Source organism: Amblyomma maculatum, chromosome 6 (assembly GCF_055883805.1).
Source record: "Amblyomma maculatum isolate TAMU_Amacu chromosome 6, ASM5588380v1, whole genome shotgun sequence".
Taxonomy (NCBI): domain Eukaryota; kingdom Metazoa; phylum Arthropoda; class Arachnida; order Ixodida; family Ixodidae; genus Amblyomma; species Amblyomma maculatum.
Genome location: NC_139349.1, coordinates 23,033,439 through 23,058,898, shown reverse-complemented (window position 1 = coordinate 23,058,898; position 25,460 = coordinate 23,033,439). Strand labels below are relative to the sequence as shown.

At 44.3% G+C, this 25,460-nt stretch overlaps 1 protein-coding gene across 1 annotated transcript; it reads right to left on the bottom strand.

The window, feature by feature from the left end:
• Positions 1-10,045: 10,045 nt before the first annotated feature.
• LOC146185255 (uncharacterized) lies at positions 10,046-23,302 on the bottom strand. The gene is made up of 4 exons (XM_084607780.1): positions 23,179-23,302; positions 21,043-21,248; positions 13,546-13,681; positions 10,046-10,184 (listed from the first exon to the last, which is right to left on the bottom strand). The coding sequence occupies exons 1-4, from the start codon at positions 23,300-23,302 to the stop codon at positions 10,093-10,095; spliced, it is 558 nt and encodes a 185-aa protein (XP_084463906.1). The 3' UTR covers positions 10,046-10,092.
• Positions 23,303-25,460: the final 2,158 nt, after the last annotated feature.

Here is a 25,460-nt window from a genome sequence, read left to right as displayed (position 1 = left end):
GTCTGCATGTGCGCTGTGAATAAAAAAAAAAAAACGAAAAAAAAAAACACACTTTAGCTTCCCAGTTCAATGCTCTTCCGGATCCGCGATATGATGAAACTATTTTGTACCACGTTTAATAGCATTGGCGTTGAACCCCAGCGGTATCGAGTGTTGTCGGCCAGGAAATTAAAACTGATACTTCGTTGTCATTTATCTGTTCTCGGAAGGAATTCTTTTACGCCTCATGGGACTATAGTGAAAGATGGGCGTGCAAAACCTGATAAGTGCGTTAATTTCAATTTCCCCCACCCGAAGTAACACAACCTTAGATACCTTTATTTTTCATTTTGAATCTCTTCAACGTTTTTGCGATTCCGTATTTGGGCTCCTGCTTCTGTGGCATATAGCTCCTGTTTGAATTTTACCATTTACACAAGCAGTAAAAAAAAAAAAAGAAAAAAAAATGAGGAGCCATAATTTTGTTGTTCTTGTAGTTGGCCTCTTCCGATATGCATGATTAGGTGTTCTCAGTTATTCGTGTCCTCATTAACTTGCAGGGCTGTTATTAAGCTGAGAAGGTTGTATTTGAGCCCTATGGTGTTGCGTAGGAAAATTAAATTTCTTAAAGAAATTAAACCCCTTAGCTTATCGCCCCAAATTTCACATGCAGACAGACAAACAGAATGAGGGTGAGGCAGTTTGTTAGGTAACGAAAATAAGCTGTCTGCATATCCCATGTCTGGCTGACCAAGGCAACCTGGTCCTCCAGCCACGCCGACTACAGTCAGGAACGTCAGGCTGGGGAAAGAGAAGGAAATTAAATGACTACATACAACCACAGGAGAGCAGAGGCATTGTTCTAGACTAGTGCACAGAGCAGGACAGATGGGGTCAGTATGAAAAGAGAAATGGATTAGCCGGTAAACTGCAAGCAATATTTATATGTTCATGGCCGACGTTCAAATGTGGGTATGTGGTAGACGCTCAATAACTTGGAACCATATATGAGTGACACTCAGGAGTAGGCGATGGATTGGAGATAAAGGCTGCATTCTGAGTTTGCAGCATAGTGAGCTTCTTTTTTTTGTTTTTTTTTTGTTTTTTTGCCCCAGATATGACGAAACAGAGGCTTTTACAGCCAGATGAAATTAATTGTTCACGATGAATGATTTTCTAAGCAGGCAAAATGCGATATAACCTGATCCGAATGAGGAAGCGAATATATATATATATATATATATATATATATATATATATATATATATATATATATAGAGAGAGAGAGAGAGAGAGAGAGAGAAAGGAAGAAAGAAAGAAAGAAAGCTGGGGGGATTTTACCCGAGTTCTCTACCTTAGTGTAACACTAGACCCATAGCGGTGGGTCCAATCGTACGCCAGAATCGTTTTGCATGGTCATCGAAGTGCTATCGCTATTGGTGAATAAATTTGACCTAAGGGAAACATTCCGTGCTTAAAGCTAACATGACTCGTTGCAGCGTGTTAACGGACGATACTACGAGATAATAAATGAGGCGTCGAATATAATAACTTGTTTTAAATCTCACTTTTTTACAGCCAATAAAACGACATGAATATCAGACTTAGAGCAAGAACAAAAGAGAGAGAGAGAGAGGGAGATAGCATAAACGTCTTACTATGCATAATAGGAGCCGCAGTTGAACACAATCTGCTTGAACGATTTAGAAGAACCTTTACTTAACCTCCCTGTGCCGTGCCGAAGGAGCACAACCTCTTGCCACCTTTCGGGCCATGTTGCTTGCCAAGAGTCACTAGATGTATAAAGCACATTTGTCACGAGAACGTGGCCACGTGCCTGTGAAAACAAGAAAGGTGCGAGCGGTTTTCTCCTTGCGCGCAAAAAGCCTTCTAGCAGACATTAGTCAAAGCACTTGGCAGAAGCAGGGTGCCACTGGTATGTAGGCCTGCCACGTAGATCCATAAATATATTTCAAGGTTGGGTGCTTCCAGCAAGCCTTTTTATCAGCGACCCATTGTTCAACACGCCCCGGGCATCGCAAAACGACAAAGCCCGGGCCGCGTCCAGTCACTATAATAACATCCACAAAACGAGAATGCTACCAAGCTTGGCGCTTTTCTTTCAAACCTCGGGGGCCGAAACCTTTCCGTGTACCCAGCGCTTTATCTGACAGGAAACAGGGACACCAATACAAGGGTTAAATACTGAATCGACGACCAACAATGAGCTTAGCAATGCTCATCAGTATTCCATTGGGAGCACGGCCCCACTTCTGCAGACGCGCATCGTGTGTTTTTCCTGCGCTGTGTAACAAAAGAAAGGTGACTCAAGAAGGGCACCAGGGGAAGAGGGAAAGGAGGTACAAAAGAAAGAATATAGGACAGAAAAAAGACTAACCTCTAAGCGGCTCCTCAAGAAAAACCTGAACAGAAAGAAAGCTTAACTAGGGGGGGGGGGGGGGGGGCGAAGTCGAAGAAGGGGCCCGAAGAGAGCCAAGCATAACATGAAACCACAAATGCTACGGGAAGAGGGAAGAAAACAAGAGAAGGGAGAAGGAAAAATAGAAGAAAAAGAGGTATAGGGATGATCCTAAGGGCAGAGCTGGCAGGCATGGAGGGAAGAAAGGGAGAGCATCAAGGTTCCATTTATACCTAACGGATGGCTGGGCGCGGTGCGAGCGCTTGCGTTTTTATTGCCACCCGGCCTGGCCGCGGCGCAATGTGTCCGAGATTGACACCTTTTATTCCGAGCACGGACAACGATGCAGGCGGACACCCGAGCCCATCCAGACGTCTCAGTTGTCGCGGCGCGCTGTTTCGCGGAGATGGCCACGCGTGACCGCCGCCGCAGCCGCTTTTTGCAGCTCCCCCCCCCCCCCCCTCTCTGTTTCTCTCGTCTACTGTCCGGCAGGGCTTGCCAGCCCCCAGAGACTGTGCCACCGCGTTTGCGTGCTGCGGTCCAGGTCGCTGCTGCCGGCACTGCAAAACTGCACATTTTTCTGCCCCACGATCTGATAGAGAGGACGCAAAAAACGACGTGACGGTACTAACGCTCCTGGCTATGTTGACTTAACTACACGATATTGGCAACACATTCTCTATTCTAGGACAATGTGTAATTGGCTGGGAAAGTTTGCAGCAGACCTAAAAACACAAGAAAGAATAGCCTGCTGGTGTAGTACGTAGATGAAGACGCTCAAATACGTGAATATACGGTGTATGATTTCCTCTAATGTATTTATGTTCAAGCAGTTCAAATGTGTCTCTACTTCGCTCGAGTTTAACGAGACAGCCAAAAGGTAACGCGGCTTTAGCAGCGCCGTTGTGGTTTTGAGCATTGCGCGCGAAAATCACTGGTATGACTCTGGTAGGAGGTGAATGGCAAGGGTAATGGCCGCGCATTGACGGGCCACACGCGCACGTTCGTCTACGGATCGGTGAAACCGGAGCTGTATATCTTTGTCGGGCGACCTTGGGCGATAGTTTAGGCACTATGCTAATCTCTTGGTATGCTTGTAAGCATTTGAAAGGTTAGCAATTAAGTGAGTGGCAAGTCGCTTGTACACGAACAACCATTGCCAAGGATAGCCGACAGACGGGAGCCACTAAAGCTTTCGCGCCATACCATTAAAGCTAGAGTTAACAATCCGGCAGATTTTCTTTTCGTGGTTTGCTATATGTATATATATTGTATATGGTGAGCACCAGAAAAAAAATCTTATGGGTTTTGAGGGCTAGGAATCGGCACAGAAAGGTGCCGTGATATGCAAGGGTGAACGAAAACGTTTACATTTGTAGTAGATGACTCGGAATCTGGTGACCCAGGCTTCTAAAGTAATGACTCCTTCGCACTGCCTACTTTTGAGAAATGCGTAGTGCTACACTCTTATTGCGAAAGCAATACTACGTCAGATTTCGGCCTGTCGCGTAGTCCGTGGCCGCAGTCACGAATGACCTTGAACAACCGTGAACAAGAAGAAGAAGAACGCTATCTCATCCGCAGCTAATGCTTTCACTCCATATTCGGTTCACCCTCCTCTTTTTTTTTTTCTGACCGAAGACGTTTAGACTTTCCTCGAACTTATGAAGTAACGGTTTCTTAAGTCTAATTTCTCCTTACGGCGTTCATCATGTACCAAATTGTAGGCATTAATCTTTCTATTTTATATTCGCTCTACAGAAACAAGGGGCATGTAAGCTATCAAACAAATACCTTGGGTTTTCGACGCCGTCCTCTTACTTGGTACTTTTTAGAACACTGAATTCAAATGTTCTATATGAACAACGAGAGTCACATTATTATGCACTGAGTAAAACGGTAAGACTGAAGTTTGTTCTTAGCATTTCTACGAGCACGAAGAATGATCTATTTGCGAGAAATTAAAAAAAAGAGAAGGTTAGAAAATTCGAAAATTTAACAGTTCTAAGCCGAAACACCATTGCTGTGGGACACTGCTTCCTAACTATCAATCTCTTGGTTATGTCCTTAAGTACAAACAGTGTATGTCCGACTGATGAAAAGATCGCTGATCCTTATGAAAGCATTCTGTTTTAGGAAATAATAAAATAACTGTACTCACCTCGAATCTCGAAGCCAGAATCTTGTATTTTACAATACAGTGCGGGTGCTTTTGGGTAGCATTAGCTTTTTGTTGTTATTGTTATTTGCACTATGCTATGTTTCGTGCAGGCAGGCAATTTCTTGCGAAGATTTTGTTGTTTTGGCCCACCATGTATTTTACTGCGATAAAAGAATCTTGCGTGCTCTTCATGTACGTAAAATTCTTTATTGTTCAAAGCAAAACTAAAGCCCTTCTGTCTGCGTTTGGGGAAATATTTCTTCTCGAATAAATTGATAAGCTTCCCTGCTACTACTGACGGTATATACCTCTAGAGCTATTTTCTAGAAATAGCCTGGGGACGCTGATTCACTGACTCTCATAATGGAAACCGAGTGTGCGTCAAACAAGCTATGGTTCGCTTTATTTTGCCTTCCGTCTGTTCGCACTGCGGATGAACAAGCAATGCAAGTAAACAACGCGAACGCAGTTCCAATCCATTTTCCATCGGCACCCAGCGGGGGCAGCGGAAGAGCCCGAAGTGGCGACGTCTTGAAATCACTCAAGCAGCCCGACTAGAGAAAAAGAAAGAAAAGAGAGGCGAAAAGGAGTGGGGAAAGGCCGGACAACAGCGCCACGAAAGGATCAATACCCCCTGCAACGAAAACAAATAGTTCTCTTTTTGTTTGCGCTCTGTTTCATAGTGTAGACGTGGCGGTGTATACACTTGACCGCGCACTCTCACCTCAGGCTTCATCTTCGCTCTTGAACTCAAAGTCTAAAGCACCTCGCCAAATAGAGAAACGGTAGAAAGAAACATAAGAGGGGAAAAAAGGCATGTGTTTAAGGTGGGGGGCCGAGGTGTAAGCAACCTGCAATAGGTAATGCCAAGACGCCTGAAGAGCTTAGCGGTATAGAAAGGCACCTCCAACGACTACGTCCAAATTTCCATGCCAAATGTAAAATAGAGAGAGGAAATAAATAGAGAGGAAAATAAGAAAAACCAAAATGTTAGCTAGGAACGAGAATGTATTGAAGAATAAAAACACCTGCCTGCTCAGCCAACACGTGGCCGTGGGGCGTCGATGCATGGGAAGCGAGTGTAACGCATAGAAGAGCGAAAAATCAGAAACAAAGCGCACCTTTGCAATACCAACCGAAGGATGGGACAGAGAGGGGGGGGGGTCTAGGAGTCTGAACAAAATCAAGCGCGCTCCACAAAGCCTCGGACGAAAGTGAGAGGATTGAAAGAGCAAGAAATCCATCGCGCCTAGTTGGGGCGAATGTCTGTCTGCTTTGGGAGAGGGAAGGGGCCGCGGCGGGAAGTACAGGAGAGTGGGGAAGACGTCTGCGGCAGCTCAACGAAAAGGTGCGTAGGGAGAAAAAAGGTGTATAAGCAAAGTAAACCTTCCAAAGAAAAAAAGAATACGGCTGCAATACGTGAGTCGCTCAGTCAGCCGTGCGCTCGCTAAGGGCGACTGGGCTCCAGGGATGAACTCACCGAAGCCGAGCGTCTGCAACCGCACACGCGGCAAGGAAGATCGAGGGTTGGTTGGAGAGGAGAAAAATAAACGGGAAGTAAGGGAGAGGGTGAGAGGGAGCGGCTGTAACAAAATTGGGACAGTTTCGGCATTGTCCCTGGCTTTGGAATCGCGGCGAAGAAAAGGCGTTATTCCAAGCGTGTGCTGGGTGCCGCGGGAAAAACGGATTCCGCATCGCAGACTGACGTAGTTGGAAAAGTGCATTGTCGAGAAGAAGACGCAAGCTTGGCCCATTTCTCTCAAAGACACCTCACTTTGGGCGTCAGGGATAGAATAAGGATGAGAGGAGAAATCGCTCAGGTGAGATAAATTCTTGCAGACACTAGTAAAGGCTGTGAGTGGGGCTAGTGCTAAAGGTTTCCCTCGCAGAGGCCAATCAATGCACAAGACCTATTCAAACACTGACTTATGTATGCGCCGCACACCGTTCTCAAAGGTTTGGTTTGGTTTAGTTTAAGGGCTTAACGGCTCAAAGCGACTCAGGTTCTGAAAGCTTTGAGGAATTTTATAGCCTGACATTTAAAGGAGGCAAGCATTCAGAATTTGTGTTTAAGCTTCTAAATTTGTTTTTCGTTTTGCTAGCCTAAAGGCTACGGAATTAAAGGTAATTGTTTTCTTATGATATTTTTGCACCCTTTAAGCGTCTTTCTGTATCAATGCAGATCAGACATGAGAAGTGTTAAGTAATGCTATTTATTTAAGATTTGAATATACTTTCTTTCTCTCTCCCTCCCTCTCTTCAACAAAAATGCTATTTATTTAAGATTTGAATATACTCTCTTTCTCTCTCCTGCCCTTCCTTCTACAAAAAGAAAAAAAAAAACAAGGAAAAAAATGTTTTTGCTTCTTTCTCAAAGACTTCTGCGTTGCTGCCTTAATGATATAAATGCGTACGGCGAAAAGTTGCATTTAATATAATAACAATTTATTACATGTAAGCACAGGCACCATTGAAGCAAAGAAGCAGGTGGTGCAACAGCTACAGTTTAATTGAATGTAACAGCGATGGCATATGTACATGATGGTTTGAAATGATTGCACTGAGAAAGTAACTAAACAGTACTATAACCACATGTTCTGTCCAAACAAGAAATTCACCTAGTTTACAGCTTCGCTACGCATCTGCCAGAAACATTATGTTGTGACATTAATTTCAGGAGACGAGCCAGCTCATTAGGCCTGTTTTCAGGAGAAATCCTCTTAGTCCGGCTGAGGCCTACTTCATCCCAACGAAAAAACTCAACTGCCTTTAACAGCAAAATATGTACTGATTTCTAGTGGCGGAATACGTATCACTAAAGGGATATTACACTCGAATTCTCATGAAAGAATTTTTTGTATGAAACGCTGCCCCAATGACGACAATGTCTTTGTTCTGGTCAGAAACAGGAACACACTATTCCTGCTAAATTGCGCCATTGCTAAATGCATCTCAAGGAGTAAAGAAGAGTTAGATTATTATAGTTAATGTTCTTGGTGTCAAAATTTATTTTGATGCGAACAGAAGGAACAACCCTGTAATCAGCACTATAGGTTTCACAGCAAAAAGGAAATCAAATATCAGAGACATGCGGGGACCGGAAGCTTAAGCATTGCCATTACAAACGTTCCTTCTCACTCATAGAATTCCTAGACATAAGAGAGAAACCACGTTGATGGTACGCTCATTAACGCACCTCATTTACGGAGCACTAGGGCTGCCTTGAAGTGCGATGGAACACGAAAATTATCTCCGCAGATGCAACCGGTTGTTTAATAAGTAATATGCAAGTATAAAATAAATATGCAGAATGGTCTACCTACTAATATTCCTCTATACCGCACAGTAGGTACGCACCTTCAGCTATTTTATCATTAAATATTGAATCAGACAGAAAATACTAGAAAATAGTGGAAAATAGTTTTCGCCAAATTCTCACATGTACCCTTGACTCCTCCATGAGGCTTAATATCAGCATATCTCTTCCTTCCAGCGCATAAAAATATGTCTGCTACTTGGGCATTTGTGGGGATGCGGAAGTTGAGGCCTGGCAGCTGTTTCCTTGTGCTTTTATGAATTATTATATTGCGGTTTATGCTTTTGGAATTAAGGATTTAGCGAGTCCATCAGGCAGGCATAAAACATTTGAGGGTCCTGCCACCTTTCGAAGGTACTTTCGACGCTGGCAGCCTGCACTTGTTCTTATCTTTTGCGGGTGGTGTGGAGGTCGCCAGGCCGCACGTTACGCTTCGTGCGGGTCTTGCGTTTTTTCTCGGGCAACTGCTCAGGGTGCGGATACTTAGGTGGACAGGACGGTCTCTTACGCCTCTTTCCGTTTAGGTGTCTGGGTTCCTCGTTGACGTACCGGATCCTTCGCTTGAGCATCACCACAATATTGTTCCTCCATGAGGCTGACGCCAGCCTTACACTCACATGACAACTCTAGGAATGGAAACGAAGTGGCAGTGTTTCCTGGCAATGACGTCTTGCCGGGTGGCGCCAACGCATTGCCCGGAAGCAACTTTGAGGCGGCCGCATAGCGGTTTTGTGGTGCCACCAATCGTAAATTTACAGTTTTGTTTTTGCTCTGTTGACTATGAATGCGCTCGCCTAAAGCAACAAAGGACGCTCGAACGTCATAGCGACCGAGAGCGCCTTGCTTAGCAATAAGGGGAAAGTAAAAGACCATGTACCTGCCAAACTGGATGGACACCTGGACTGAGCCGGGATGGCAGGAATGGGAGTGACTTTAGTAAGAGTGAAAGGGCTAGCCCATGATTGAGAACAATGCATGAATAAGCCCATGAATAAGGCGTATGTGCATCTCTCGTAGCGCACAGTGTACTCACGCTATTAACTGGGACACGACACGGTGTGAGGTGAGTCCTGGCTGCGGTAGCGTCATCTGCCACTTCACGGATGCAATTTGTAAATAGGCGGCCTTGGGCTTGTCAGTGCCAACTGAAAAGACTCCTTTTTCTTTGATTCTGTCACGGCGCGATTTAGTTGTCCACCGAACGCTTGGTGCTGACAGCACCGGCTCCTGCACATTTGCCCAAATCGGTCGCCTGAAAGATGGCATCTAATACAAAACAACAGCTAAAAATAACTACAGCGGCGAAATCGGTAGCCGCTAACAAAACTTGTGTATGTTCCACAACGACGGATATCAGAGAGATGTACGGCACAGCAGGGAGCCCATGAAGGGCGAACGCTGAAGCCCGCTTTTCTGCCTTACCAATAATTACGCGTGATTAGACTGACGACTGACCAAATAAGAAGCAAAAGTGAGCTGTTTCTTGAAACACAGACTTCCCGAAAACTATCTCAGCCTGGCATAAATTTAACGTCGCTGAACTTGGGCTCCCTAACAGCCATAACATGATCACTACAAAGTAATATTGATCTTACAAACGTTGCGATTCTCTTGTCTAGGTATATTATTGACATCACTTAGCGAAAGGGAAAGTGAGCCTGAAAACTGGAAAAACTGTCAGGGACAGCCCACAGATGGCTACTCGAACCTCCCTAAGAAGGTTTCCAAGCGACAATTTTGTTTATGCTGCCACTTTACACTGTGAGAGCAATCTGGCTACATATATTCACTATAGAACATCTTCAAGTTGAGATTGTTCGTGCCTTCCTTCTTCACCCTAGCTGTAGTAAGCGTCTGGAGGTAGAGGGTTGAAGGCTAGTTCCGGGCACATAGTCGGTGACCACCTATCCATAGGCCGCACGTACATTGACAAGCAGAGGAAGTGGGTTGCGTGCCCGCGATCATAAAGTTCGGGGCGACCACACATTGTCATCTTGGGGCAAAGTAACGGAGCAAAAAAAAAAAAAAAAGAAAAATGTCAATGCGACCACACGCGACGTCGCAAGTTCATGTTTGCCCACAGCCGGAACCGAGAGCTTCTTGGCGATATTCCTCGCATTGGGCACTCGACGCTATCTCTTCAACTCCATAGTCCATCTTAGCTGAGCAATGCGCGGTGGAGCTTCCGCTTGGTGCACGGTGGGCTCTGTCACGTGGTCAGCGCTCTGACGTAAGATGAAGGAGAGAGGACACAAGCGCCAGGAACAGGAGCCTGGCCGCAGGTGGAACGTCAACACGGTTGGAGGAGGCTGCAAGGTTTGAGAGGGAAAAGAAGGATAAAGTTAGAAATAGTTAGGAAGAAAATAGAGGAAGATGAAAAGAGAAATTGGTTAGTAAGCTACTCAAGAACGGTAAAATAGGCTTTCTTTCAAAAAGCGAAAGTGAAGGTGGTGATATACGCAATGCTGATTAATATAGCAGTCCAAGTATTATCTGTCACCGATATACAGGAAAATGTCGCGGTTTTTGAACACGTTTTGGCACTGCACCAAGGCCCTTATCTCTGTTACTCTAATAACGCCTTGCATTGGTGGGCTAGCAAACAGCTGTATGCGACTCACTGTCAAAAATTGCCACTCGGCTAGCGAAGGTGGATTATTTTAGTTAGTGCAAAAGAATGCATTCATGAATGCTATAAAGGGTACGGTTATGAATAAAAGGAATTGAAGACATCAAATATTTATATCGAAATACCAAATAATGAAAAGCAGAATAATTGAAATTGCTGAGAAGGAAATTGCGACCTTATGATCTAAAGCTGACCACACGTTAGTCCTCAAAATCAATAGTAGCACTGTAATACCTGTGCCAACGTAAACGCAGTGTTCGGGTCTTAACCATGCGGTTCATTTCCCTGCTAACAAAACAGCATTAGCAATGGAAGAAAATGGGTTTGCTTGTATAAATAGACCAACTTATGTGATCAGGCATCAGTGGTATTTGAGGTAAGCCCGCCGCACAACCTTTAACAAACGTCTCGCATACGCCGCGCTTTTACTAACGTTTATTAACTAGCATGACACAGCACAAAATAGTTCTCTACTCGTCTGTCTCAAGAATGGGGGCTGCAAGTAAGCCTAACCGCAGATTAGTGTATGTTCGCGCGTCCTTTTTTCTTTTTTTCGTATGTCCTGTTATTTATTATGTGAGTGTCCGCGAGTTACCCCAACCTTATTTCTCGCTATACGGAAAAGTACAGCATTCTAGCTTCTCTACTGTTAGCGGCACGGCATGGTAACTGAACAACCCCATGTGTCGGTGACCGCCGCGGTGTCAGATACGCTCTAGTTAGCGGCTGGCATATGCTCTATTATGGCCCTATGGGAGGCTCAAGTTGTACCTTCAGTCTCGTGCAAGATCGCGGGTGTGCTGCGCAATGCTAGGCTATCGCGGGATAACTAAACGAATTAGAGTGAGAAACCGTAACATCAATTGTTTTACAAATTGGAAAGTTCCAAATTGATTTCGCGGAGTGCTCTAGTTTATATCTTTCTATATACTTTTATGTAGTTTACATTCGGACATTTTAAGTCGATAAGCGTACCCCATTTCATTGACTGCCCTCGGGTACTTTTCACTACACCGTTTTGAGGCGCCGAATCCAATGGTTTTAAAGAAGAAAAAACAAAGAACGAAAACCCAAATTACGCCCGTTGATGTTTCGCGTGATGCAGTGATTCCATCAAAACTTATTCTAGAAAAACAGCCGTGGGTGAATTGAAAGTGTGAAGTAGAGGCTAAAATGATGTAACTTCATAAACTGTTTAAAGCTGCGCGACGTATATTACAAAATTATAAAGTTGGTCGGGTAAGTTAGAAGTGGCTATTAACGTGCGGTAAATCTTGGTGTCATCGATAATACACTGCTGCCCGTACAAAAGATCATAAATGAGGCCTCAAATGGCAGACCTTAAAGTTTAATCGCATCGTAATGAAATTCCGCAAGCGTGCTGAATTTTGGGCAGCTTTTCGCCTCTACAGAAAAGCTGCCACCGCAGCCAGGATTCGATCTCGCCTCCCTGGGCAAGGAGTCGAGCGCCGTAACCACCGCACCACTGGTTTGCCTTTTTGAGAAATGCTGTGAACTAAGTGCAGAAAGATGTGATCTTGCTGATACGAAACATAAAATGTTCACTGTTCGCTCGGTTAACCTTGTTTAAAGACAGTTAAAGACATCCGTTCTAACCAAATTCTGGCCTCTTGACTGCAGTTGCCTCACTCTGGTCCTATTCTTGCTTGCATTGCTGCAGCTTGCACGTCGGCTTTTTGTTGTTGCTCTCCGTTCCTTCAAAGCTCTTATGAAATCCGACCACGACCTTTTCAAGCGGGTTTTGCGAGCCTGCGTTCTAACTTGTGAATTTCACTGCTATTAATAGGCTTGGAAAGTAAACGTACTGTTCCAGCCGCATCGGCAGGGGAACAGGCTTTCGGCACGGCTTACGTTGAGCACCAATAACGTGGTCATCATTTTATTAGTCGACTGAGAGTGTTATTTAAGTTATTAGTTCTCCTAGCAATGCAATATAATGGATCTGCGAGATCACTTCAACGAATATGATCCAGGAGCCAGTCCATATGCATGACGGGAAATGAAAAATTCTGCCAGTTACAAGCAGTAGCCTGCACGTCTGGTATAATATATATATTTTGAGTGGGATATATACATCTAAGAAGTGCTCGAAGAGTCACGAGGAACACTTCAAATAATTTTAAGGCCACAAAGAAGATTCATTGCTCGCGATGGCTAAGTGAGCATGATACATGGATGCTGAATCTAAAGTAGAGGTTCCATTTCCTGCCGTGGCAACGATATTTCGACAAAGGCGAAATACGGAATCTGCCTTATGCTGTGCGAAATCAGCATCACAGTATAGATTTCCAAGCGGGTTAAGTTATTCAGGAACCTTCCTTTTGCGGCGTCCCTCAAAGCCCCGGTGTCACATCATGAGGTTCAAGCTAAAATTGAACTATTTAGAAAGGAAATTTGCAATTCCGTGCGCCCACGAAGAAATCTCTGTACAATCTCGACAGGCGACCTCCATGGATAAGTTGATTAGTCTCGTTAATCTATCGCTTATGCTCTGTTCTTCTCCACGAAATTGGTTACACTATGTTAAAACTTCTCAGCGATCCCTTTAGAACTTATGCGGCCATTAATGAAGCCATAAAGGAATACTATTCCAGAGATAGTTACCCAGATCGCACCGATCCTGTCAAGAACCAAAGAAACAATGTAAGGACGTCAGAGTATGTAAGGAGGCTATCGGGTGTTCCTGAACGCACCTTAAAACATGTTTTACAACGAATGGAAACCACTGTCAGTTGATGTCGACGCAATTTAACTTATTGTCAATTGTTTTTAGGAACGTCGTATATGAAAAGGATGCACCTATACCCCTACACATGCATAATTCATACACCTTAATATCTGGTACATATAATTTTCGCAATACCTTCCGTATTATAATACAAATTTTTCCAAGGAAAATAATCTGCCCTTTGGCCGAAATATATAGCTTTAGCTTACTCTTTCCTTTTCACAAACAGGTACGCACACGTACACACGCATGTCAAGCGAAAAATACTCGTGGTTTGACTTGGGACACTCACAGTCTATCCGAATGAGTTTTTCCACGAACATAGTCTTGAAAGATGGAGCGTCGGCCGAAACCTCGCACTTGTAATTGCCGCCGGTGAGGTGGTCCACATTGCGGATGAACACGGTCCCGTTGTTTGAACGTTGCAACTGAAAAGGACGTGATAGACAGGAATGGCATTGCATAAAGGGTGTCTACCATGCTTAATTGTCCACTCTATTAAACAGATAGCAGGTAGGCATAGGTCTACAGTGCTGCCTAAAAGATTTGACAACATGCTGGAAACACGCGTGAGTCCATAACTGAATTTTAGACCATCCTTGTGAACAGTGGTGGGTGCACCACTTCTCAAGACAACTTGAGCTAAATGAGTGCAAATATGCCACATTATCGTGAATAACCTCTTTTAAATAGCTCTTGTTCTTTTTATTCAGGCGGTTTACGTGTAAAACGTTACTATTGGTGAGCAAATCAACATCAGCGTTTTTATTCACTATCTTTAGTGCTTGCAGCGAAGCGTTTCAATCAATTTCTTCGCACAACTGTCCATTAGACGTTCAATTTGGCGCTTGCCAGCGAAATGCACCTGAAAGTTAGTGAAGCGTGGGCCAAAACCGGACAAGTTGCAAAGCCGGACAGTGTGACCTACCCTTTAAATTGGATTAATAAGTATTAGGCTTTTAATTCCTCATTAGGCCTCGTATTCGCCCTTGGGAATAACTCTTTATGACTGACAGGCTGATTCTCATTATCTGTCACAGACAGATTGCAATTGAATTTACAGCTGATGAGAATATTTTCCGAGACCACAAAAACAAAAAAAGCTGCAAAGTGAGCCTTGTTGAACGGGAAAGCGGTCTAAAGGTGAGAATTTCTGCACATTACCTATTTCTCACGGTGCAGTTCCAGCGATCAAGCGTCCTGGAGTTAGTAATTTATTTCATTCTAGCGGTAAACGACCTTAACAGCGATCGCACAGGAATACAATCAAAATAACTCATGACACCCATGTTGCAGGAAGGACTGAATTATAACAGGATTATTGCTGGCTTGAAAACATTTTTTCTTTAGTATCTCACTGCGGCTTCAGAAAAAACAAATGCCGAGAAATATACGACAAAAAACGCCTAAAGATCTGGTGCTACTTAGATGATTTCGAGGTCCTTAAAGGCGCCGGCCACCGAAAAACATCACAAGGGCATAAATGGGAGTCCAGCGCTTCTTTTGAACGTTAGTTTCCCCATGCTTCCCGTTAAGCAGAATACTTAATCGCGCAACACATTCGCACAATGAAAGGTACTTTAAGAATGCCGGACGAGCAGTCACGACCAAAAAGCTCATGTTCGCGTTGCTTTTGCGATGGCATCGCAGGCTCCGCGAGGTGTACTTGGTAGGTATAGGTGTTATAGTAAATTCCTGGGCAAAATCAAGCTACTTGCCTGTTTCCTCAAATAATTTCGACAGCTTTACGCACGGGGAACCTGCCTAAGCCATACAAGCGCAAATAATCTCACCAGTAGGCGAAGAGTGAATTGCACCTGCTAGAGCTTAATTTTTATATTATTGATAATGATACTGTCAACGTTAGCTTCAGGGTCGTTGCAGGGAGTGTATATAAAGAATGCACAACAGGCAAAACGCCCCATAACATTACGTTGAACACGCCCGACACAATAACAATGAAATTCTCAGATTTACGCACGTCCGTCTGCTGGACAATTTCTACGGGTAAGCACTCCATGCTTCAATCGAATCAGCAAAAACAGAGTAGCGAAAACCATCAACACGTGTGTCGTAAGGCTTGATTGGTCTAGTGTGCTTTGTTCTCGCACTCCATTTTCCCACGGACTGAGCCATATCTATGTTTTCTTATATTTAAATGCACTTGAACTATCTGAAAGAATAGCTTTATTCTGAATTTCAGCCTTCGAATTTCAAGTAACTCGAGTCCACGTGAATTTAGTAATTTAGACCGCCCTTCTGAATCTAGACAAAATAAAACAAGTGGCGATTCTTTCAGCACGTTACTGGTTATCGTTTAAAACTTTCTTGGGGAGAGGGGGGCTTCAGAAGATACAGACGTACTCCAACCTAACACGGATGAAATATTTTTAAGCAAAAATTTGACTTCTTTAATTGCATGTTCTAACTTTTTTACTTAGAAAGCAAAGATTTTGGGGACCTGTTGAGTCCATATTAGTAAATTCCTTATGCGACTGTGGATTATGTCTAACTGGACTCCTAAATACTTAGTATATATATATATATATATATATATATATATATATATATATATATATATATATACTGGATTATGTCTAACTGGACTCCTAAATACTTAGTATATATATAGTGTATTTGCTCTAATATTACAGAAAAATAACCGCACACTCTTCTTGATAGTAATGCGTAAAAGTTATTTTTGTGTGATTAGTTTCCATGTTCCATTTATGGACGTTTAAGAATGGAGTACTCGGTTTATTCTGATTTCGTCGCAGCTTGTCCTATGCGAGAATAAATTATTCAGTCATCGACAAAAAGCTTCAATTAGATAAGGGACTCGACAGTAGCATTCATGGCGTCTATAGGCTTGATGCCTGGCATGATGATCTGCAGGAGGACTATTCGCCATACTAGGCAACTGCACCCTGGTTTAACTGTGTTATTATACCATATGTGGTGTACCATAAATGTTATAATGACTCTCCTGCTGGGCGGTGACGTTTCCAAAAGAACCGTCCACAGCAGCTTTGATGTGAACTCCAAACTTGACGGCACTTGCGCCACGCTGCTCTGGTGGCTAGGCGTGAGCAGCGCGAGCTTCAACACTCCTATCTGACAATATCAGATATTTATAGAACGCGCTCGCCTGCATGGAAAGGCACGAGGGGTTCAACTCCTCTGTTTGTCTCCTGGCGCGAGGTGACCCTCGGCGCACGAGTGCTCGTACGTGGCCCGGGCGTGTCGCCACTCCTGAGGCGGGCTTCGGCCTTCCAATACTTCAGCTTGCAGCACATTTTGCAAGAAGCGTACCGTTGGCTTGAGCACACTGTCTGACACTTCTTTGTTACAAAGAAGCTCATCTGTTGGCATGTTTTATATGTCGAATTATCGATGCATCGGACTATTGCGCGATCCCCTTCGATTTAGACATATCCACTAAGAAGATTCTAGCAGCTTGTCACTATCGTTTTACTACGCACCTGAAACCCAGGGGAAGCAATGCCGAGACTGTAATTTCGTTAAAGCTGAACAACGGAATTCAACAACGGGATTCAGCAAAAAATATAAAGGCGTTTCTCTCTATCTTATCAACCCATCTGTCGAGAGCACCGAAATCCAATGAAATGTTTCTTTGTTGACATGCCTACCTGTTGTTCTGCAGCAAATGAGATGAATCTATATGCATCGAACATATGCTAACCTACCTACAAAAGGCCGAAAGGTGTCCATATTGAACAGGACCTGTATTTCGAGTTTGTGTCTTTTTGAAAGTGTTCTTTTTACCCTTACCTGTTTGGTGCAAACGCCAGAACCAGACGCCACAGATCGGACGCAGAGAAACGTCCCAAAAAAACTAGACGGCGACATACACATAGCGTAAGCTCCAATAGCAGATGCTCAAAATGTCCAATGATATTTAATAGCCAACATGACAGAACAATAAATCCGAAGTGCCGCTCGCATTGGAGGGAACACTTTTGCATGCTATAACTCGAGCATAAGGCTTTCGCTTCGTCTCATCTCACTACCGCAAAATGGATGAATGACGTTGGGTTGGGCCATCAAGCAGCTTCTAGGCCTAACGAGAAGCTTGGGTTTATGTAGAAGTGGTTCAGTTTGTAAAGTCCAGATCGCGCCACGATCATTAATTATGCTTTTGCATCTGCAAATATCGAAAATGTAACATGCTGGATTGCAGATAGTGTTTAGCTGACGTACGTCCGCTAATATAGAACTCTCGATTAGCTGAGACAGCACCCCGCATTTTGATCAAATTCAACGCCTGGCAGCATGCACCTGCTCATTGTGTGGACGTGCCACAGACTTGTCGGCGTCTAATAAGGCTCTCGATAACCGCGGTAATTGGTTCTAAGTTGAACTCACGAATTAGCTCGCAGGTTAGTTCATCGGGACCCCGTCTGCAAGGTCTACCAGTGAACGCAAAAATAAACACGGAAAGGTGTTTTTAGCTCATGTCTTTTATTTCTTTACTGCAGGTGAAATAAATGCACAATAAAGGAATTTCGCGGCTCCTTCAAAGTAGTCACGGTTGAACTCGTTTAGACGGCGCATATATTTTCTGCGTGCATCTAGTGTCTACTACTTTCTTTCTGACTTGGAAGTGAAAATTATATTCACAAGTTATCTGTTCTCAGCAAAAGTCCCCTTTCTCCTCTTAAAACTGGCTGTGAATAAACGACTGGCGAAAAAATAAGAAAACAAAAGCACAGCGCTATAAATTCTCTGTAGCATATTCGTCACGAGCGCTGCAGTATATAAACCTGAAATATGATCTCAATTTCGTTTCTTTATACTCATACTCCTACCTTTGCTACGATGGAGCTTATATGACTTGTGCACAGAGTTATGCGAATTGAGTATCGTTGCTTTTCCATGACGCTGAAATATTGAAAGCTCTTTGACATGCAAGCAGATATTCGTGTATGCGCGAAACGAAGATAATTACTTGGTATTATTAAGGCAGCTAAAATAAAATGTTTAACACCTTTCAATAAAGTGGAATGCTGCAGAAATTTTATATCATTTACAGTCATCACAGCAGAAGTGAGTGTGGGACATCAAGCGTCCAAAATGCGCTAGCTGGTGTTTCCTTGTGTGGAAACCTCTTTTGCCCGACTCGTCATCCACAGGCTTCATGTAACTCAGGCAACTCATGGCGAAGATGAGAAAAATTACCAGGGCGCGAGCAGCCACTCTTTACGCGAGACAGTGAAACAACTCTTACTATGTACATTCGCTTAGCAATGGTTGCATGCAAATTAAGGCAAAATAGCGGAGCCCAAGAGATAGAGCAAAATACAAAAAAAAAAGATCAACGTGAGCAATAATTACAGTTTTCTCGTCAGAACCGAGAAAAAATCCCCCGCATTCGGTACAGTAGTGCGACACAAGTTCTCATTGTTTATGTGCTCATTTTTGCTCCTGGTGGTTCACGAATCTGCACAGCGAAGAGAGAGGAAATATTGGTATTGTTATGCATTTGTAACCTCCTCTCTCCCTGTCGCCCCTCTACACTCATTCCTCGCCACCCGAGGGCTCGACACTTCGCGGGGAGCGAGACTCACCGAACCGCATGCCTTTCGCCCTTTCGCACGTTACGCACAGCGCGGAGACCCGCAAAAACGCTATCTCGCGGGTCTCCGCCGTCTCAGTCTCACACACGCGCGCACGGTTCGTCGTCCTGGGGAAATCGGTGGGGAGGGTGGGGGGATGAGCAAGACAAGGTAAGGCCCGTCGAATTCATGAGCATCCACGCGAGACACTCTTGAAGACGACAGGTGGCGGAGCTGCAAGCGGTGGGTTTCAGCGGCACAACACCTCGCGGGCGCATAAATCCAGCCAGCGGTGCGAGCCGCCGCCTCCGGCCTGGGTAGCGGCCGGTGAGGGCTCGAGGAACGCAGAAAAGGAAGGTAGGGAAGCGGAGGGGAAGAGGTGGTATGGGTCCCTGCGATCGTTCGAGAAATCAAGACAAACGAAGGGCATCCGCAGGTGAGCCATTTGCATTCCCATTACGATTGCTAGGATGTTGCGCATATATGAAAATGGCAGAATAATGAGCACGAACTGCATTGCATTACGCACCCTCAAACACTCGTGCCCCCACCGTCGCATCGGCCCGACGCGCCGCGAACAAAGTTACAGGCGCACACTTCATTACCATAATAACGAGTGAAGCGGAAAGGAAAGTGCGCGCGTGTAAATATTGAAAGCCGAGCGATTCTTCTCGCACTCTCCTTCAATCTTCCACACGCCTCCTTCTTTTCCAGCTCTGTGCATTACCAGCGGAACACTTCACCGTATTAATAACAAAGGTTTAAAGCGTGCTGGGAAGAGCCCTCACACCTCTCAGCGTCGGCTCGGACGTAGTCTTTGCTGCGCTTGGCAGGCACTACAGTATTCGCACAACAATGTTACGGCAGTCCGCCTTTTTTCTCTGCCTGTTTTGTGCTTCTGGGATATGGATGCCGCCGGAGAGCAGCTAACGCCCACATATAAAAGCGCTTTCCTTCGAGTGACCCTGTCCGAAATCTGCACATGAGATGGGCGTCGATGGGTGTCATGGGGCTAGTGCACACTTGAGAATCGGAATACTATGTTCGAACGGCGTTGTTCAGGATTGGTTGTGGCCAGTTCCGGTATGTTTACTCGAGTATATTGCTTGTTGCTCCATCTCTTATTTTCAAGTAACCCCGTGAATTCAGAAAGTACAAGAATACCAGCTTTTTATCGCGAAAGCTACACTGCGCTAGGTTCTCAAGCCGTCGGTGTGGTACCGCGGCACCGTATGCCATTGCCTAGAACTGTCACGTGGTTTAGACCGAGAGCTAGGCCAGGAGTTTGAGGAGTAAAAAAGAAGAAAAATAAAAAGTAAAAGACGAAGAAAAAGAAAAGGAAGAAGAAGAAAAAGAGGATTGGTTTGGTTTGTGGAGTTTAACGTCCCGAAGCGACTCAGGCTATGAAATACGCCGTATTGGAGGACTTCGGAAATTTCGACCACCTGGGGTTCTTTAACGTGCGCTGACATCGCACATCACACGAGCGCCTTGCTTTTCGCCCCCACTGAAAAGCGGCCGCCGAGGCCGGGATCCGATCCCCATCCTTGGGAACAGTAGTCGAGAGCCGTAACCACTGCGCCACCCCGGCGGGGTGGAAAAAGAGAAAGAAGTAAAAGAAGAATAAGACGAAAAAAAGGGCAAGAAAAAGAAGACGAAGACCGATAACTCGGTAGTTGGTAGAGGCGAACGCCAACAGCGAGTTGCTAGGACAGAAGGTTCGTTCGAACGTTGTGACGGCGGCACAATTCGCTGCAACATTCACAACTTTCGTTCTATCACTAGGTTCAAGCCATGCTTAGACATAAACAATTTTTTTTTTAATAATGCGACAGTTTTATCTGTCTGATTCTACCAGTGCCTTTCTACACAAAATCCTTCGTCGGCGTTTTCGGAGCTCTGAGCAACAAAATGACAAGCATACATGAAAAATGACAGCAGCTTTTGTAGCACCCGCCACATTGCCCCTGGAAACTTTTTAAATTACTTCCACCCTCCTGCCACTCTCCCCCGCCTCTCCCATATAAGAATAGAAGAATGGGGCATGTGTCCGTTAAACTTTTCACGCCTGACATTAACCCGTTAAGCATTCATTAACGCCGTGATGTCTGTACACAATATGGTTACAACTTAACGAACAGCGCCAGAACTATGCAGCACTTCTTGGATGTCACATCGGAATCGTCTTCTAAGAGCCAGGTGATAGCACTCACGTCGACCCTGATGCCGTCCACGGGGAAGAACTGGCCGGGCGGTCGGTCAGAAGGCACGAAGCGGAAGAACTCGACGTCGTCTCGGTACCACTTGACCGAGTAGAGCACGTCTCCCTCGAGGTCGTAGGCGCACCTCAGCCGGGCCTCCGTGCCCACAACCACCGTCTGGGGGACCTCCAAAGACAGGATCCGGATGCAGCGCACTCCTGTGCATAAGCGCGCACGGACGAGACTCTCAGAAATGTCCACTTTTATTTTTTTTTTTTTCATGCATGAGCCGCAGACGATAACGAATGCGAGAGCAGCATGGCGTAAAACCCAATTCAGACATGTGTCAGAAACGCACGAGCGGTGGCAAAAACGTTCAGAATTGTCACTTAGGCAATTGGGCACTCGCTGCTTGCTGCAGCTGCAAAGGATTTCATCTGAAAAGTAAAAATTTAGTTTGTTGAAAGAATAAATAGGAATATAAATTTTACTTTGGCGAACTGATATCAGGTTTGGTTTCTTGATCGCCTAAGTAGAGATCTGTTGCCTTTCTAGAATAATTAAAGGTGAATTCATGAAACCAAGATATACACAAGCGTGCTAACAAAAGTGGTCAGTCATCTGTATTCGTCATGATCGGACGTCGAAGGGTTTCTGAAACTAATAACGAATATAATAGTCGATATAAAAGGATGCAGATCATCGTCGCAATCGACAGTGGGCGGTAACCGCAGCTCTAGAAAATGATGAAGACTGTATAAGAAGTTAATGAAATCAATTGTAACCTTCTATGAAGATAAGATTAACTTTAGCCGTGGGAGCTCCGGGCTTCATTTTTTTAAAAGTGCGGCCGGCTTTTAAGCACTGTGTACTTTAAACGGCAAATTTATCTTTTTTATCCAAATACGTTTTCTAAGATAAGAATTAGTTAGTAGTTTTATTATTGTAACGCAATCTGGTATTGTCAAGAGTCAATGTTTTTATCTGGACCCTTTACTCAGCGTGAGCTGTCGATATAACAATAATGAATTCACACATGGTAGTATTATAATGTCATTTACGAAGGACCTGGTATCCTACAAAAATGACTGATGTTAAATTATGAGAGGGATCTAGCCAAAAACGCACATAAACATTTGCCTCTAAAACTTTAAATAAGGTTTATTTAAGAGTCCAACTTACTGTTGGGATGAGTGATAGAAATACTGTTGAATCGTCATGATACCCAGGACATAATATTGTTTCGTAAGGTTTCTGCCAGCTTTCGTGTTAGTGCCCGAACATGCAGTGTTGAAATCTGCTGAACGAGTTAGCTTCCCTAAGTAAGAGATGATAGAGATCGACTAAAACTTCGCTAGCACTCTTCTAAAACCTCACAGCATTGCCTTACAACGCAAAACTGGTGCACTCTGATGGCGCTTTTGCCTAACCAGAACCTTGGCTTCCGCTGTTTTGGTAATTTTATTCTTTGACTGAGTGTAACTTCTACTCAGCGGGCATCTGACTCGGGAGTTCCTGTCAAGGATATTCATCGCCTAAGGGTTAAATAGAATTTTGAATTTTTCATCCTTGATCTTCTCTTTATACTTACAATTCTAGCCGCTATTGAAATTGCATGCAGATATTTATGCTGGTGGGAGTACACTTTACGTACGCCATAAAACTTTGCAATTCATAATTAAAATTGAACTATAAATAAAACATTCATTCTCAAAGGGTGGGTCCACGAGCCAATAAGCAGGTCCTTTCCATGAACGACACAGTCTCGCCGTTCACTTCTACGAGAGCGCGCGCTGAAGTAGCCAGGCACGTGGAAGCAGTGGTACAGAATTAAGGCCTGGAACATTTCGCTTTATGAAAAACTGGCTGAACGTTTGTTCTCACTTGCAAGTCACGAAGGGAGTGCGACAGGCGATCGCACGCGACCAAGGAGATGCTCAGCTCGACCGAGGTTCACACAAAAAGCGACGTTTTCACGAATTCGTCTCGTTCGGGACGAGATTCGTCGACCTTCACTGTTCATCAATAACGAGAAACCGGATGCAAAACTAACCTCCGTTCAATTCGGCCGCACCGCCAGTCGGTTACCGGTTTGCGTCCAGGAGTCGCAATAAGTCCGCAAAATGGAGCAGTGCCTTAACTGCATACGACTGTCGCTGTTTGCGACCATTTGCGACAGTCGCTTCTCTACATAAACAGTCGCACACGACCTCTGCGAGTCGAAGGTGCGAACAGCCGTCTCAAAGCCGCGCGGCACAAAACCTTCATTCATCGTGGAGAATTATAATAATAGTGCGCTCTTGAAGAGACGAGACGCGATGACGGAGTTCAGGGTGTACTTTTACGTGTTTCAATAACATTTCAGGCAATGGTGTCATTATACTTGTCCCTTGCTGATATAAAAAGAGAAATATCCACAGAGAAGAGCAGAGCGGTCATCCTGATTCTTTTTTAATTTTGGGCTGATACTCTGCGCGTGGCAATCAACAGCTATATAACGGCTGATGACTTGAACAGAAAGGAGAAGCAGTTATGCGGGAATATGATAAATGGTCTCTACTAAAGGCAGGTAATAATGATAATAAGGTATTTTGCTTATACCATACAATTTACGTGGGATCTTGCCGGAGCCGTGCACTAGCAGACACGCATAGCACAACGTCAGCTGAGCATTTTAGGCCAGGAATAAAGCTAAAACCATTTATTTCGGCTCGTGTGTGTATTTAAATGCACATGGTTCATTCAATAAATGACGATAAACGAAATTGATGCCAAGAACTGTCAGCATTGCTCCATCGGTCAGTGAAACAGAATCTATGTATCTAAACGGAGAATTAGGTGTTACGCGTGCCTATTAGACGAGCCATAGCAGATTCCTAAATGGATTTCGATTAGATCACAACACCGGCCTCATTCCGGAGCTTAGGGCAAGCTCGAGTCCGAGGCACGACGGCTCGGCTCATATCCGCAACTCCAAATCCGAATCCGGGCCCGGGTTCGAAGTTGGGGGTAAGAGCCGGGCCCAGTCTGCTTTATTATATCTATACTGAGCCCGCACCCGACCCGCTATGATGGGCTTGAGTCCCGACCAGGGACGGCATGGGCCCCTTCTACGGCAGAGCAAGAGGCCAATTGCCGAATGTGTATACGCAGTACCCTTCAGAGAAAGTAAAAAGGCTGCCGGAAAAGGCACTATAACCCCAATAATACACGAATAAATTGTTTTTCCTAAACAGAAAACTGGATGCTGTGCCAATTTAATAATAATAATAATAATAATAATAATAATAATAATAATAATAATAATAATAATAATAATAATAATAATAATAATAATAATAATAATAATAATAATAATAATAATAATAATAATAATAATAATAATAATAATAATAAAAACTGCCTTTTCGGTTTTTAGTCCTCTAGCTTTAGAAATGTTTACTAAAGGATATAAGCATTGTGTGTCCTGGTGAGGCCTCGGAGGAGCAATGCTTCTGGCGATGTTTTTATCCGTGTTTAAAAAGTACGCTTTGTGCTCGCGTATCGGTTCCTTTAAATGAGCCTCACGATATACACATATAAACATTGCCATACTTGAACGAATAAGTGTTAAATGATTTTTGGCAGCCGTAAACTCTCTGCACAATAGGAAAGCTTGACTTGTATGAGCGTTTATCTACCGCGGTTAAGTTCGGTATGAAAATTTTAAATATATTTTTAAAAATAAATGAAATGTAAAAAATAAATTTTGTCGCCAACTCTCTGGCTAGGCTGAGCGAGCACCGCGAGCGCAGCAGAGGCACTAATACGCGTCGCTAAAACTGTCGAATACCGCGTTAAAGTTAGAGCGTTTTCCAGAAATTCCAGCATCACAGTTCTCAGCGTCGGCCGATTATGTGATGTCACGAGATTGCATGACATTTCAGAGCTGGCAACCAAGCACTGCCAGCTCAGGCCTCGTGTTTAAGATGGGAGGGAATGAGGGGAATGTGGCCTCCCAGCACCCTTGGGACCAGAGATCGACACACTTCCCTTAGAACATGTAAGCAAATACGTTCAGCTCGACTAAAGATTGGAATGATATCTCGCCCGTCGGGTAATTTTTTTTCACATAACGTGGTATCCTACAGCTGTATACAACCAAGTATGGGGGAAACAGTAGGGGTACAGACACAAGAGTATCTATAAAGGAGGAAGAAAAGTGAATAGATGCCAACAAGGATCCATAAATGAAGCCTGCAAACGAGAGCCTTTAATTCTTAGCGCATGATAGCCTTGTTTGCTTACGCACCATAAAATCCAACGCAACACAACAACAGTTTTTTGCGCCGCAACCTCTAAAGCGGAGCTTGAGTATCGCCGAGTTCCTTTCCCTTATGCTCTAGCTCGAGTAAAAAAGTGGCAGCCGTATCTGTCGACTTTGAAGCTAT

Bases quoted from the DNA above. Each gene is read 5' to 3' on its own strand.
- LOC146185255 (XM_084607780.1), bottom strand. From the start codon at position 23,302: ATGAATGAAGGTTTTGTGCCGCGCGGCTTTGAGACGGCTGTTCGCACC. The intron at 21,249-23,178 runs GTATGCAGTTAA...GCTTATGCACAG, and splicing joins GGTCGCAAACAGCGACAGTC to GAGTGCGCTGCATCCGGATC. The intron at 13,682-21,042 runs GTGAGTGCTATC...CGTCCTTTTCAG, and splicing joins TGGACGGCATCAGGGTCGAC to TTGCAACGTTCAAACAACGG.